Raw genomic sequence first — 17,242 nt, forward strand, 5'->3', positions numbered from 1 at the left:
TTGTATTTTTTTTAATACATTATATTTACTAACGGAATCACGTGGTGAAATAGGTGTAATATCTCCTTTTTAATACCTTTATACATGTATGATATATTTTAAAGATAACAGTACCACACATTTTACGTAAATAAGTTTGAATTTGACTTTTTTAGGATAACTCTCTCATAACTCTTTTTAGAGTGGCTTTTTTAGGATTTGTACCTTTCAATATTTTGATAGGATTGTAAATCTTTGAAGGTAAGACGTTAATAAATTATCTTATCTTATTATCTTAATTATTTGTATCCTGCTGGTGACAGACGATTATGACCAATACATATGGATGTAAAATGTGTGGTTTTGTAAGTAGGAGATAATGAACTTTGCAAATATTGTTGGAAAATTTTGGTCGGTTTTTGTTTGGGTGCGGAACTCAGTTCAAGATGGTAGCCTGCATTTTAAATGTTAATATGGTGGTAAATCTTTGAGATATTCTATTCACTGGTGTAAAATGGTCTTCCAAATTAGCGTAACAAGACCAGACATGAAAATTCCGTTTAATTAACTTGCACAGTGGCAACCAATTTGTCTGTGTACATGCCACCGTCATTGCATCTGTGTACATGCCACCGTCATTGCATGATCGTACACCTTGCCTTAATCTCTTTTTCCTTATCTGACTTAAGTCTTCTCAACATCTCCTTTGACACCGTCTCACTAAAAAAAACTCAAATTGAACTTTCGCCCTTGTAAGATTAGCTTTGGGTTGTGTCCCCTGACAAAGGAATACCATAATCAATAAAAGTGGTAGTTACTTTTCTTGTTTAGCCAGTGTGACGACTGTTAAGTCATTGTCAGTATAATAGTGCTGTTCTATGTCTTTGGCAGTATGCCTCATTGAGATACCACCTACTATCAAATTCACAGCACTCCCGCGATTATATTTTACAAGGAGATTCAACATGGTGTATTCTTGTAAAAGTCTTCTAAGACATACAAGCAAGTACTGCACGCAATAAATTGCATTCGTGTGCAGCCCTAAAACGTCTAAAAATGCTCTTAGGGCACTCTGGTGGGTCCATGATCATATAATCTCTAACTAATTCTCAGATCCATGTGGTCCTAACCATTCAATGACCAATCTTACTTTGATTGGGTAGGGTGCACGTGCAGCTTGGCGTCTTTGGCAGTATGTTATAATGAAGTGACATTATAACACCTATAGGACATATACCACAGGCGCACGCATTTTGTTTTTAATAAAGATATTATAAAATATATGTTAGTAGTATTCTCTGAATTAATATATATGCTCTCAGATTATTTTAGTCTGCAAATGCCCGTGCGACATACCACAGTCTGCGACAACACATGTGCATTTATAACACGCAGCAATATTATAATATTAAAAATAGAAATAGCGGAGGGAGGCGTGCTTAAGTTGTCTTTAACCATTAATAAAGGAGCCGCAGTTGATCAAAATTAACCTACTACATTTGGTCGGGGAAAGGCCCATATTTTTTCACTATCGCAAGAGTCACAACACGAAATAGTCCGCTAAACCTGCTTATATTATTAGGATTGATTTTTTTTTTATTATTATTATTTTTCCTAATGTATATATATTAGGCCAAAAAAAATAATTAAAAGACCAATAACATATAGGCAGGTTTAGCGGACTAAACACGAAAATACAGCAGTCTCTCAAAATACACACGCACTTCAAATTTGTAGCGCACTACATACAAGGTAGACACCGACTGTCGTAATAGGGACCATCCAAGATTTATGGTATAGAATAACGATCGACATTCGTTTTACGATATGGCCATATTGTGTAATTGTGTTATCCGCAGAATGTCTGTCTAATCGTATTTAATGACTTCCTTGTGGTCATAAAATTACCAGAGTTAATATGCGTAGTGTTGTATTCAAGAAGTACTGACATGTATATAGACAAATGCCTAATCTTATCTCGCCTGAGCACGCTGTCTAGCCTACAACTCGTGATCAAGTACACTCTATAGGTACTCTTGTCTGATTACAGATTACTTTAATTACCAAATCGCGCGTAATGTAAGAAGCTTTTGGTGTGCTTTTTCAGTAATGTTTTTGTTATAACTTTATATTCGGAAATATTATAAAACATATTATGGTATAACTAAAATCAAATATCTCTTCCTTTTATTAACGTGATAGGCCTATGCTACATGCTTGTATTGTTTTACACTTTTCTGAATCTGCAACCAAACATTTTATTAGGCTCCGCTAAGATATCAACATACAGTACCTAGACAAAAGTACTTGAACACCTAATATTTTTCATTATGTATTTGATGTATTTTTTTTTTTTCTTTGAATTTTCCTGATCTCCTCTATAGATGGATATTAACCAAATTTGGCAAGCTTATAGAAAATTATCTACACTTTCAGCTCATAATATTTTCTGAATTTTCCAATGTTTCGTTTTCAAATTATCACTATTTTGTGCATAGCTTCAACTTTTTAACGTCATTTTCATCATCGTTCTTACCAAAACTTATAAAAAGTACATAAAGTAAAATTTTGATAATATAATGAGCTGAAAGTTCTAGAAGTATGCCAAATTTGGTTGAAATCCGTCAATAGATGAGATCATGAAATTTCAAAGAAAACATGTTAATAACAGTTATATTTCATGGGCAGTTGTATAGAGAACTGATCTAGTATATATATGAAGAGCCCAAGTACTAACTGTAACGTTAGGTACTGGTAAAGCTCTGAAACATTGATTATCAATTTCATAACATATTTTGATTAGAGAATTGTTTAAAAAATATCTAAAATGCACTGCAAGAGGAAAGAGCCAATAAAATTCAATTTGATTTTTTTTTTTTATTTCTGTACTGAGGCATAAAGAGCTCATAACTGAAAGAATTGCGACGTAAGGGAAGTAATTCTTACAATACTAGTCATCGAGAGTTGCTTCCCTTGGTTTCACAACAAGCGATTTCATTGGTCAATTGAAACAGGAAGCGCCGACTTCAAAGAGAGTTATTCACAAACATTTGACCACAAACAACTGCACTTGTTTTGAACACAACGCACGTCCATTGCAGAGAAACACTGTCCAAGTATAGTTCCAGTAAGTCTGAGAACTGGTTTGCAGTTAAAAGTACTTTATCTTTTATTTAGAAAATGAGTGCTTTAATTCTAGAAAATGTTGTTTTTGACTAGCAATGGATCTGATTCGAACTCTCAGTTTCATGGCGTTTCGGACCTACTTTAGGCCTATTTATTTATTCTGGAATGTAGAACGAATAATACGGTCTTCACTTCATTCTCGACAGCTTTTATTCTAGTATTCTTACACGTGCACAGCTGAAAATGTTTATCTTAGCCTCTGGTCAAAGTAAACAAATAAACGTAAATTAATGTGAAGGAATCGAATAGAAGGAGGGGGGGGGGGGGGGTGTCACCGTTGAAAATAAGATGTTTGAAGTTCTGATTCATCATGTAGGCCTTCTATAAAAATAACTATATTATATTGCGAAAAATATTTGCAGTACGTATACTTTACGGTCACCCTTGAATTAATAGCGACAACAAACGTTGTGTCAGAACTTCAAATTAACTATCTAACCACAGGGCCATAAATAGTAACCCTCTATAAGCATCTATTTGTCAGATTGCAATATTATTCCAGTTTTTGTACCAATCTCATAAATAGAGCCTATCATCTGTCTGTTGGTCTATGTATGGAATTCTTCCTGCACGTGTTTCCATAAATAGCATCCTTGGATACAGGTCTGGAGCGCACCTGTTATCAACCAGGTGCGGGTACCCAGATTGGCACACCCAGGTAAAAACAGTGAGCATAGAAAAATATCGGGATAAATTGAAAACTACAATACAAATATCAACAATTATTGCCATTGAACACTTTTCTCCATATGTATTTTTAGAATGATTTATGTCAAAATCAATGTTGTTGGCAGGTAAAATTTCATCTTTATGGTTATCACTTGCCTTTCACTTGATTTTCAGGTATTTTCTCAAGTTTATCTCTGTACAAAATTCCTCCTAGCAATGGTCATGTGGAAATATCACCATTAAAATATTTCATGATGATCAAGGAATAATTATAGCAACAGCTAAAAGAAAATTTCCAAAGTGAAATTAAAACGAAAGCATTATTATCAAAAAGTGTGCCATTATGGGTAGCGTGCCAATTTGGGTAACATGACGTTATATGAAAAATTAGCCAGAAATACATATATATAAACACAACGGATTCATTAATCGCTTGCCAGAAATCTGACCTATTTTTTTTCTAACTCTGTATTTTCATACTTAATCGTCACCTACCTACGTATATGTATTTATAACACCGATATCTTCATAAAGGTTCAATCTTTTCATCCATATCAGTGTTCACACGTCTCTTTTTCTCTACAAGTTGTAATATTATTTTAATCAGGACGTGCATTGCTCATTTCGCGCCATTTTGATTTGAGTCGCCAGCGACCTTGACCCGAACGACCATTGGATTTGGACCTTTTAGTCTCATACAGTCTAATTTAATAGATATATTTTAATACTCCTTTATGGCAGTTGCTATTTAGTAAGTCCGCTAAAACTGAACATAATTGCAGTCAGAATTTTGAGTCTGTGATTATGATCAGTTTTAGCAGACTACTATTTAGTGTGCTGGTATGTCAGTGTTAGGGATAAATTGATAATCTGGGTACTGGTAATCATGGTTAGGCAACATAAGGGTTACGTTAATTATAAGAGCATGACCATCTTTTGGATGAGTGTCCGCTCAGTATTGGTTCGTACCCATGTTTGCAGAAATAATAATAATCAGTGATTTACAGGACTCACCTAGACAAGTCCTGGACTAATGGTTTTCCTTTTGTACTCGCTTAAAGTTTGAGAACCTTTATAGATTTTTCTTTGTGATGGGACTCATCAAATTGAAAATGTGAAAATTATTGATCTGAACTTGTGTAGATTGGTTTTTGAAAATAGTCAAAATAGTGTGCATGTTGATGTAATTATAATACAGTATGTTTTGTCATATTAGTCAAGATGTCTAAATGATAATGTCATGAATTATATAGATGTTTACAACTGCAGTCTACACATGCCAATAAGAGTGAATCTGGTCTGAAGTGAGCTGTTTAGCAGAGACATGGCGTCAATGACCTTTATGCCCTATGTTGACAAGGAAAATGCAGGATCTCATGGAATTCACTCCAGCAAGGGACAACAGCGATCATCATCTGGACTTGGAGGTTAATGTTTATATACAATATTACACTTACACAACAAAATGTCCTGTGTGATAGTGTATACAACATAGGCATTTATTTAAAATGTCATGATAAAATACAAAAGATTGTGATTTGTTGAAAAGAAGAAAATAGACAGTCACAGTATTTATATTTGTTAAGGATAGGAGGGTATATACAGACTACACAAATATAACTGCAGCCTCCCAAAACATACATATATTGACACGTGCAATACATTGCATACAGGGGAGGCTGTCCTTAAATTACCTTGGCTATTGATTATAACCAACCAATTAATCATCAAGACAAAAAAAAAATATATATATATATATGATAAATCCAGATTGATATTTACAGATAGAATAAATATGTTGGATCATTGATATTAAAGTCTGAGTCAATTCGCAACAAGAGTATTGTATTACCCAACTTCAGGGATTGATTCTCTCTCCTTTCAGAGGATTGCCTCTGTTTGAAGAATATTTATGAGAAACAAGAATCTTGTTAGATTTAATATGAAATATCCTAATTAAAAAATAAACTTTTTAAACACAAGAGGAGAGGTATCTCTCATAAGTTGAGAGATTTCTTCCCTTTGCTGATAGGATCAATCACATCCCTGTTTATTGTATGAGATATTCGACATGACTGATCAGTACAATAAGATGAAAATTCTTAAAAGATGACATTCAATGTCTTTGATGAAAACATTTTTATAAAATACATTTACGTGTGTATTATGATGTTTATAACAACACTTATTCTATATTTTATAGCTGGCAAAGTTTTTGGGAGTTCCTCACAAAACCAGTTGGTGACACCAAGAAAGGCTTTAGGAGATGTTAGCAACAGAAATCTCAGCTTAAACTCCAACTCAAAGGGTTTGAAACCACAGAAACCAGAATTCAAACAGCCTGCCCCTCAACAACAGAAAGGACAGAAACTAAAAGGAAATAAACCAAAAACTATCACACAGGTAATATGACTGGGTCAATACTAATGCAATAGTTTGGGTTTCACAAAAGTGGTGGGGGGTCTTATTTGCTGACAACCCGCCTGATAACATCGATCTATGAGGTCGCCATCTTGGATCTTTAATGTCCTGTTATTGTTGTGACAGTCGTATGACAGATGGGTAATAGCAAGATGTTCAAGTATCAATAATAATAATGAAGACGTAGGAGTAAAATTAAATCAAATGTTATGACAAATTAAAATATAAACAATACTAGGGCAGTTGTAACGTAAGTCTGAAAGGGAAACACACATTTTTGCAAGAGTCACGCGGACATTCACCAATGAATCAAAACGAAGAAACAGCATCATAAGCAATGTCACTTTAATCCAGAAGTTTTAATAATCGTATAGTTTATTTAAAAATATTCAAATTAGGTTATTGTTTACGATCACAACTACATCTCTGTCTTAGTAAACACGTGAATCGGAAGGACGATCGCCGTTCAGACTCAGGCCTATTTAAAAATCACTGCAAACGTTTACATATCAAATTTGTTCATAAACAGAAGAAATTTACGTACTGATGCAGTTGTTTGTAACATCGTTACGCACATGTGTAGGAAAATGGCGCCGGGTTGAAGCCATACTTTCACATTTTTCACACCGCGTCGTGTTTGGGAATTTGATCGGTATTGCTATTGATACGACGATAGTTTGATAATATTTCAGATCTAAATCCAAGTATTAACTGCATTAAAAACATCGTAGCAAGTATTTTTTGTATCCGGAGTAAAATACGAAACTTTGCGGCTAATCATATTATACTGACTGCGTAAACAAAACATGGCGGCCGAAAAGTAAAGCATGATTTGGTTTCTCCAACTGATCGTGAACTACAGGTACGTTACGTTCACAAATAAACATATTTGAAACTGTAAATGCCTTAAGTAGATATTTTAGGTAATGATTGTATTGAGTTAGAATCCACGACTGCAGAAACGATCTGCATCAATGACGAATATCTTTGCCAATTCATGTAAAAAATGACAAGCCGTACGAACACTAAAAAACGTGTTGACCATGCCGATAGGAAGTGTTCATAGAAACATATATCGGCGTATTTAGCTGAAAATAGCCTCCAATTAAATATGAGCACTGTTCACAATTTCTTATTTATTGATAATTAAATTAAATCACGCGTGAATTAACTTGAATTAAATGACAAAAATAACAAGCACACAAACAGTTGTTTACTACGTGATTTTTCTATGCCGATAAAACAAACAAAAAGAAGTTCCGATACAAAATCATTTTTGGTGACAGGGGTGTACAATTCCACTAGCCGACGTCCAGGGCTAGTGAATTTCAGGTCAGGGCTAGTGGCTTCACGATCATTACTAGCCGTGGGCTAGTGAAAATTTCTGTTAAAATCCTATATTCAACATTGAAATTTTAGTTGTAAATCAGCAGTTTAAGCCTTTTTATTGCCGTTCAGAATTCTAAATTCAGTAAAATGTGTCGTCAAAACTGAAGCAAACGATATCGATGCATACCACAGGTGGTTCCCAAAAAACGTAAATAAACATTCTTCATCTAGGTGCATCAAACATTTTGTTATGTAAATGATGAAAATTAAGCGCTTTGAGTGACCCAGATGGCCATGTGTTTGCCGAGGTTGCTGACAGACAGGGAAAGGGAAAATCTAGATTTCTTGACTCTAGATAAGAATCAATTATGAAGTGACAGTTTTATTATCTAGCATCATTATCATTTTAGTGTTATGAATTTGTGTATATGGGGGTTGGATTCAGAAAGTACTATTATGCTGTGAGATGGATAGCGGATCATTTTGAAGTAATTAAAAAATACACGGTAAAATGTACATGTTGTCATGTACGTATACACTTGCAGATACATAGGTATGCATAGTTTAACACAGCTGACACAAATAAACTCACTGAATGTTTTTCCAAAATAACTTTAATAGAGGTTTCATAATTATAGGTACACTATTTTTGCATATTATTTTCATCTTATCTTCCGCATATTTTTATGATATATTGAAAAACTTGTAAATGAAAATCAGCAGTGCTAATTAATAATCATTTACAAAATATTTTATTAGTAAATTGTAGAATTGATTTTGTGTAGTTCTTGGAATAATCTATATGAAATTGGCATCATTTTATTCAAATACGAATGTATCATGCAAAATGTTACTCGATAAAGGTTTATTTCAATGCTCAGAAAATTAGGGAAAATAAGTAAGTGTTCAGTAAAACAGTAATTTCAATTAAAGATTTTTTACAGAATTTTCATGAACAGTACTATTTACTAAATTCATCATACCTATAAAATGAACACAGCTAGCAGATAATAGATACTGATTGTTCACTTTACATTTTCCTGCTAAGCTTTTAATATCAAAGTTAAACTTTAATAGATATACTGATTATGTTTTCTTTCTAATGATAGTTTTAAAGGAAGTATCTGAGTGAAATAAGAACCATAATTTCAAATCTAAAGTATTTTGCATGCGATGGCATTGTTGCATTATCAATATTGACTCAAGAATGTTTTTACTAAATGAATACCTGGTACCTGTGAACAATCGGTGTTATATATCTTTATTATTAGAATGGTATTTAACACACTGTTAGACATGTACTTGTTTTGTACAGGTTTGTAAAAAAAATCCAGATAGAGTAAAATGCACATATAAAAAACAAACGAAAAATAGGGCTAGTAGACTTCTGATCAGGGCTAGTGAAAAATTGATGCTACTAGCCCTTGGGCTAGTGCAAAATTTTCAGAATTGTACACCCCTGGGTGATATCTTTAATTACTCCATTGCTCAAATCCATCATCCAGTAAACTGAAAAATAGGTGGGGGGTCTTATTTGCAGACATCCCCCCTAAGTCTGAAAATGTGTCAAAAATAGGTGGGGGGTCTTATTTGCGGGAGGGGTCTTATTTGCGGTGAAATACGGTATATTAATTCCAGCATTTCTCTGCAAAAAGTGTTGATGTTGTCATTTCATTATTTTTTTTAATAATATATGGTTTGTTGCAGATGCTCCACGGCTGACAGGTGGTATTTTTTCTCTATAAAAAACAGGAACAGACGAATTAGTATTTTTTATCAGTTGCAAAATTTACTTACATTACACTATTACCACCATTGGAAAGTTTGAGCTTCTAATTTTATTTAAAGATAATAATACAAAAAATAAATAATTGCATCCCGAAAAAATCTGTGGCACTATGTCCTATGTGGAATGTAGTACAATACAGATTGCGCATGCACCGAACACAAAATAAATCATTTCTTAGTATTTTTTGTGTTAATTAGACATATAGATACACGATTAAACAACAATTATAGTTCAAAGGATGAGAATCGTTTTTGGTCCGTCGGCAGTGGAGCATCTTTTAAATATTGAATTTATTTCAATTATTTAATCATTTAAGCCACTATTCCATTGATGAATAGGATAACCATCACATTAAAAATTGTGCTAAATTTACCTGTCAATCTATGGCAATCATTTTGATTTTAAAATATCTATGACTTAAGCATGAGATTTGAATTTTGTTTCTTGTTGATAAAGTCAAAAGAAGCTGAAATGTTAAATGTTAAGGCCTAAATTAAAATATTGTTTGTTTGCCCTCCTGCGAAAATCAAGAAAACCATGAAAATCGGCCCGACTCAAAAAAAAATTTATTGAAATATTCTAGTGAAATTTTTTTTATTGTCGTGTACTTTCCAGTGCCGTGTAAAAACCTTTGATGAATCGCGGTAAAAAATTTTGTTTCGCCTTATTTTAAAATATTCAAATTTACGTACATTTGTCTCAGCCAAATGAGCAAACGATCTTGATTTAACTTCGACGTGCCGACATGCACTGATGCAGTTGTTTGTAACATCGTACACACATGTGTAGGAAAATGGCGCCGAGTTGAAGCCATACTTTCACATTTTCACACCGGGTGTTTGGGAATTTGATCGGTATTGCTATTGATACGACGATAGTTTGATAATATTTCAGATATTTATTCAAGTATCAACTGCATTTAAAACATCGTAGCAAGTATTTTTGTTTCCAGAGTAAAATACGAAACTTTGCGGCTAATCATATTATACTGAATGCGTAAACAAAACATGGCGCCCGAAAAGTAAAGCAACTGGGCCCGGCACCATAAAACTTTCTCAGACAGATTGTTTACTCAAGCCTATGTAAAATCATATACTTGAGTAAAAAATCTACAGGTACGTTACGTTCACAAATAAACATATTTGAAACTGTAAATGCCTTAAGTAGATGTTTTAGGTAATTATTGTATTGAGTTAGAATCCACGACTGCAGAAACGATCTGCATCAATGACGAATATATTTGCCGATTCATGTAAAAAATGACAAGCCGTACGAAACACGTGTTGACCATGCCGATATGAAGTGTTCATGGAAACATATATCAGCGTATTTTGTTGAAAATAACCTCCAAGTAAATATGAGCACTGTCCACAATTCGTAGTTATTGATAATTAAATTAAATCACCAGTGAATTAAAGGGACAATTCACTCAGACTAATTCTTTTACATAATCAAGAAGCAAAATATGGCATAAATGTATTGTTCTACATTTCTTATGAAACATATAAGATAAAATATTGACAAATTCCACGTCATTATTTAGTATTTTAATTGATACCGTTGTACATACAAATCGTTGATCAATACGATTAAGCAGGTACAACATGTACTCTGTACCGATATCCGAGCCAAAGTCACGCACGTTAAACAAATGAATTACATAACCACTGTGGAGGTGATAACAATGATTTTCTAGGCAAGACAATTCACCTAATAAGGTAAAAACATTACTGTCAGAGCGATTTGAGCAGTTTCTAGACAAAAGTAGCATTTCTCTACGAGCAAGGGACAGGGTTCGGCATACAAGATGTTCGACCACAATGTGTAATGGCGGACAGCGAGCGAGTTTCAACATTTCACACGCATTTCAATACCATGGGCTTTTCTGGCATATCACAGAAAACCCGACTGGTCTAATTCCCATTAGAACTAGTTATTTTCCAATATATGTACAAATTTTAATGTTCTCATAGACTGAATTGTCCCTTTAACTTGAATTAAATGACAAAAATAACAAGCACACAAACAGTTATTTACTACGTGATTTTTTCTATGCCGATAAAACAAACAAAAAGAATTTCCGATACAAGTCATTTTGTGATATTTTTAATTACTCCATCATCCAGTAAACTGAAAAATAGGTGGGGGGTCTTATTTGCAGACATCCCCCCTAAGTCTGAAAATGTGTCAAAATGTATAGGTGGGGTAGAAGTAAAGTTTGTTGACCTATAGGGGTAAAGTATTGTTGACCTATAGAGGGTAAAGTATTGGTGACCTATAGAGGGTAAAGTATTGGTGACCTATAGACGGTAAAGTATTGTTGACCTATAGATGGTAAAGTATTGTTGACCTATAGACAGGTAAAGTATTGTTGACCTATAGACGGTAAAGTATTGGTGACCTATAGACGGTAAAGTATTGGTGACCTATAGACGGTAAATGTATTGTTGACCTATAGACGGTAAAGTATTGTTGACCTATAGATGGTAAAGTATTGTTGACCTATAGACGGTAAAAGTATTGGTGACCTATAGACGGTAAAGTATTGGTGACCTATAGACAGGGTAAAGTATTGGTGACCTATAGACTATAGTGGTAAAGTATTGTTGACCTATAGATGGTAAATGGTAGTTGTGACCTATAGACGGTAAAGTATGTTTGGTGACCTATAGACGGTAAAGTATTGGTGACCTATAGATGGTAAAGTATTGGTGACCTATAGACGGTAAAGTATTGGTGACCTATATAGACGGTAAAGTATTGGTGACCTATAGACGGTAAAGTATTGTGACCTATAGACGGTAAAGTATTGTTGACCTATAGACGGTAAAGTATTGGTGACCTATAGATGGTAAAGTATTGGTTGACCTATAGACGGTAAAGTATTGGTGACCTATAGACGGTAAAGTATTGGTGACCTATAGACGGTAAAGTATTGTTGACCTATAGATGGTAAAGTATTGGTGACCTATAGACGGTAAAGTATTGGTGACCTATAGATGGTAAAGTATTGTTGACCTATAGATGGTAAAGTATTGTTGACCTATAGATGGTAAAGTATTGGTGACCTATAGATGGTAAAGTATTGGTGACCTATAGATGGTAAAGTATTGGTGTGCCTATAGATGGTAAAGTATTGGTGACCTATAGATGGTAAAGTATGGTGACCTATAGACGGTAAAGTATTGTTGACCTATAGATGGTAAAGTATTGGTGACCTATAGAGGTAAAGTATTGGTGACCTATAGACGGTAAAGTATTGGTGACCTTAGACGGTAAAGTATTGGTGACCTATAGACGGTAAAGTATTGTTGACCTATAGACGGTAAAGTATTGGTGACCTATAGACGGTAAAGTATTGGTGACCTATAGACGGTAAAGTATTGTTGACCTATAGACGGTAAAGTATTGGTGACCTATAGACGGTAAAGTATTGGTGACCTATAGACGGTAAAGTATTGTTGACCTATAGACGGTAAAGTATTGGTGACCTAAAGTATTGTTGACCTATAGACGGTAAAGTATTGGTGACCTATAGACGGTAAAGTATTGGTGACCTATAGATGGTAAAGTATTGGTGACCTATAGACGGTAAAGTATTGGTGACCTATAGACGGTAAAGTATTGTTGACCTATAGATGGTAAAGTATTGGTGACCTATAGACGGTAAAGTATTGTTGACCTATAGACGGTAAAGTATTGGTGACCTATAGACGGTAAAGTATTGTTGACCTATAGACGGTAAAGTATTGTTGACCTATAGACGGTAAAGTATTGGTGACCTATAGACGGTAAAGTATTGGTGACCTATAGACGGTTAAGTATTGTTGACCTATAGACGGTAAAGTATTGTTGACCTATAGACGGTAAAGTATTGTTGACCTATAGACGGTAAAGTATTGTTGACCTATAGACGGTAAAGTATTGTTGACCTATAGACGGTAAAGTATTGTTGATCAATAGATGGTACAAGTATTGTTGACCTATAGACGGTAAAGTATTGGTGACCTATAGACGGTAAAGTATTGTTGACCTATGTATAGTGATAAAATACCACTCGTCTTGTTAAATTTTGAATCATCTAGTGTCAATAACTGAAATTTGACACAGTTTATATTGTTTTAGTTATCAGTAATGGTTAAAGTTGCTCCAACGCTGATGAATGGTCATTTTTCTCTATCGAAAATATGATCAGACTAATTGCTAATTTTCTTCCGTTACAAAAGTTACCTTCTTTCCAACAATACCACTTTTGAATTTTGAAAAGTTTGAGCTTCTCATTTTACTTCAATATAAAAATATTCAATATATAAAATAATTGCATCCCGAAAAACTATGTCCTATATTGAATGAAGTACTGATTGTGCATGCATCCAAAGCAAAATTAACTTCTATTATTTTTTGTGATAATTAGACCTATATATACATAATAAACACCAATTATTGTTAAATTGATGGCAATTGTTTATGCTCTGACAGCAGTGGAGCATCTTTAATTCTAAATGTCAGATATTGTGCATAATATGTTGTTTAATATTTTTGTCGACTTCTTGGTGCAAATTGAACATGGAATACTCATTTTTGTGTGCATTTTTTCAGACGATGATTTTGAAGACATTTGGCCAAAGTCTGAGAGGATAAGCACATACATTTCACAGCTGATCAGCTGGCGTCCACCTTGTCTGTTCAGTCATTTACCGGACTCTGGTGACGAAACAGATGAAGAGGAAGATCGAAAGAAAAGGATGGAAAAAATGGACAATATGCTACAAAATATGCCAGAGCCTCCATCTTCAATCTGTGAGTACAAAACTACATAGTGTAAAGCCACAAAGATAATGTGTACAAAACTACATAGCGTTGCTGTTCTACTCTATGTGTAGTTTAAAATTTAGAAAGTTGCCAACAAAAGAGGAATATGGAAATGTGGAGATACTAAAAATAACACACTTTGTGTTTGATAAGTTTAATTTTTTGGGCCCAGTTATACAAAAGGTGACTATTTCAATCACATATGATTTAGTGAAATTTTCATTTCATATTTGCTGCAAACCCTTTGATGATTTAGTTTTACCAGAAATCACTTTATTTAATCTTGATTTGAAAATTATCGTGGAACTGTGATTACTCAAATCACCTTTTGAACAACTGTTCCCTGGTGATTGTGATGTCATGTTATGGTGGGACATTTGATATTATAGTGACATGGGAGAAATTGTACTTATGCACCATTATTTATATATATTTTACTACTCGAAAATTGTCAAATTGGATAGGCAATTGGGTAACGCACACATTTTTACTTTAGTTTATTTCCTAATCAACAAGTACATTTGTCTATAAATCTCTTTAAGTACTCTTCTAAGAAAATAATAATTACCATATTTGACCCAATAAGCGCCCAAGGCATTAAAAAAAAATGAAAAATGAAAAGCTGAAATTATTGCAAATTTATACAGTTTTGTGTAATTTTGGTCTTTATCTATGCCTGGGCAATTGAAATCGAGCCCTCAAAAAAGGGGAGGAGCGCTTATAGGGACATGGGCGCTTATTGGGTCAAATACCTAAGTACAATTTGGCAAGTTTAACTGAATTTAAGTAATTTGGCAAGACAATGGTAACACTTTTAAGGTAGTTTACTTGAATCTTATTATTAAAAAAACTTTGGTCGGGACCAACAAAATATTTCAAATGAAACAGGATCTTCTAATAGTTTTAAGAGTTGAATTTGATAGCCATAGTGAACCAAAAATACAGCAGTGATTTTTTTCTGATTTCTCCCTCTATCACAGATTTCAATATCTTATATGGATAGGTAAACACAACTAATTGCTATTGTATATAATGTTGTTCTGTTTAGGTGATTTACAAGAGCTAGATGACGATGGATTATGGGAGCCCGAGCCAGAAATCTCTGTTCCATTCCCCTCCGATCTAGAATTGCTAGAGGTCTCATTACCATTGGACGATTCTGTAGAAATTCTACAAAATGTTGGACAGCTCAAAATTCATGACACACCATGAGCTTGATGGTGCTGTATGTACTTGTAATAAACTGTTGTGAATCTCTAAGTCAGGAAAATTCAGGAGACTAGATGGTGATGGATCTATGATTATCAGAGGCAAATTATGTTCTGTGAGCTTGAAGATCATGCAACAATTCAATATGACATAACTGCTTGGCTGGTGATCTACAGTGTCAGGCTTCGGTATTTTATCTGTGATTTGCTATTAGGTGAGAGAGCAAGCACAGGTATTTAAACTAATGATGTTAGATGCTCTGAAGCTATGTTTCATTCACCATTTCTGGAATAGATATTTCCAAAGATATCATATCCATAGTTTTAGTTTTTAGTATGATTATAGTATGGCACAGAATCAAATGAATTAGCGCATAAGTTTGACAGATATCATGATCACTTGAAACTTTGCTTTTTACAATAAATTTTGAGGTATTCAGTGCATAGAGCTAGTCATCACCTCATCATGTAGGGCTTGCTGTGTCTTGTGGGATACCATTGGTCAGTATGTAATTTACCACAGAAATATCATCATCATGGGGTTTTGAGATCCCAAAACAACATGGGTAAAATATGATTTCCTGTTTATTAGTCCCACCTTAAGGTGATGGTGACGTCATAAAAACATCAAAATAAAATGTCATAATCACTGGAAGGTGGGACTAATCGACGGTAAATAGTACTTTACCCACATTGTTTTAGGATCTCGAAACCCGCATATTTCATAGGTCAAGGTCATGTCATTATTTCACAAGGAAAATAACAGATCTCAACAAAACAATAGTAATGAACAGTTTAATATCAATCCAAAGGCCTATCTGTAAAATGTCAGGCTCATCAGTTTCTCTGTGTTTTATAATTTGGAGAGGTTCCACATAGGGACAACTCTATATTATGATGAACAATGAAACATTACATGTATATATGAATCCCCTATTGATATGTGAATGTGATTAGGCTTTGTGTGTTTAATATGCAAGAAAAAAGGCAGCTATATGTTCAATATAAGATACACTTTTTACATTTCTTCTGCTCTCATGATATATTTGGACATCCATTGTAACGTTGCTTTTTTTTTGCTTTTTTTCGTCATTGCTTTTTTCATCTTTTATCATAAGTAGCATAGAATTCATGAACATAAAGAATTGATCAGTAAGAAAAATTTTGATTGATTTAATGAAGTAACTATTGGTACATGCTGAATACGCACTTTCAAACATATTTTATATTGTAAATGAATGATGCAAAAACATGTTTGAAAGGTATTTTTATGAGTCACATTTAGTTTATATATATTGACGTCATTGTTTTGAAAACTTACTTGGGGGAATACGGTACCTAAGATTTCTGAATTTTTAAGTAAACTTCATAGTCAAATAAATCTGTCAACATTTTGAAAAATGAAAACAAGTCTGTTTATACAATACATTGGTCATTGGCTTACAATTGGTCCTAAAACATCTTTGAAAGTCGAGGGGTCAAATTATATTAAATATTCTACATGTATTTTAATCCTTTTGTTCGTATGTCATGTTATGTTTTTTTGTAGTTTTTAAAAAAAGTTTTATCAAAATGTCAATAAAATAGAAAACTTGTTTTAATATCTTGAATCACTTGTGTTTTGCTATATGAAATATATACAAAAGTTTGGAAGTTTTAAAGTAACAAAGTATAGCAGACCTTCGATATTCCATTTTCATCCCCAGCTCCATTAGCTTAGACCCATGGTTGCTCTACGATATGTCACATTACAAGATCTAACAACTCTATTTAGGGTCTCCTTTACATGATCCTTCACCTTGGCCAAGATGGAACAGCTCGGAATGTTCTAGTAGCCATTTTCCAAGAG

General features: G+C 33.7%; 1 protein-coding gene across 1 annotated transcript; it reads left to right on the forward strand.

The window, feature by feature from the left end:
* The first annotated feature begins 2,968 nt into the window (after window positions 1-2,968).
* On the forward strand, window positions 2,969-17,003 carry LOC138334547 (uncharacterized). Its single transcript, XM_069283199.1, has 6 exons — window positions 2,969-3,106; window positions 5,088-5,261; window positions 6,038-6,237; window positions 13,499-13,538; window positions 13,883-14,173; window positions 15,234-17,003. The coding sequence occupies exons 2-6, from the start codon at window positions 5,159-5,161 to the stop codon at window positions 15,395-15,397; spliced, it is 798 nt and encodes a 265-aa protein (XP_069139300.1). The 5' UTR covers window positions 2,969-3,106; window positions 5,088-5,158; the 3' UTR covers window positions 15,398-17,003.
* The last annotated feature ends 239 nt before the right edge of the window (window positions 17,004-17,242 follow it).

This window comes from Argopecten irradians, chromosome 11 (assembly GCF_041381155.1).
Source record: "Argopecten irradians isolate NY chromosome 11, Ai_NY, whole genome shotgun sequence".
Lineage (NCBI taxonomy): Eukaryota > Metazoa > Mollusca > Bivalvia > Pectinida > Pectinidae > Argopecten > Argopecten irradians.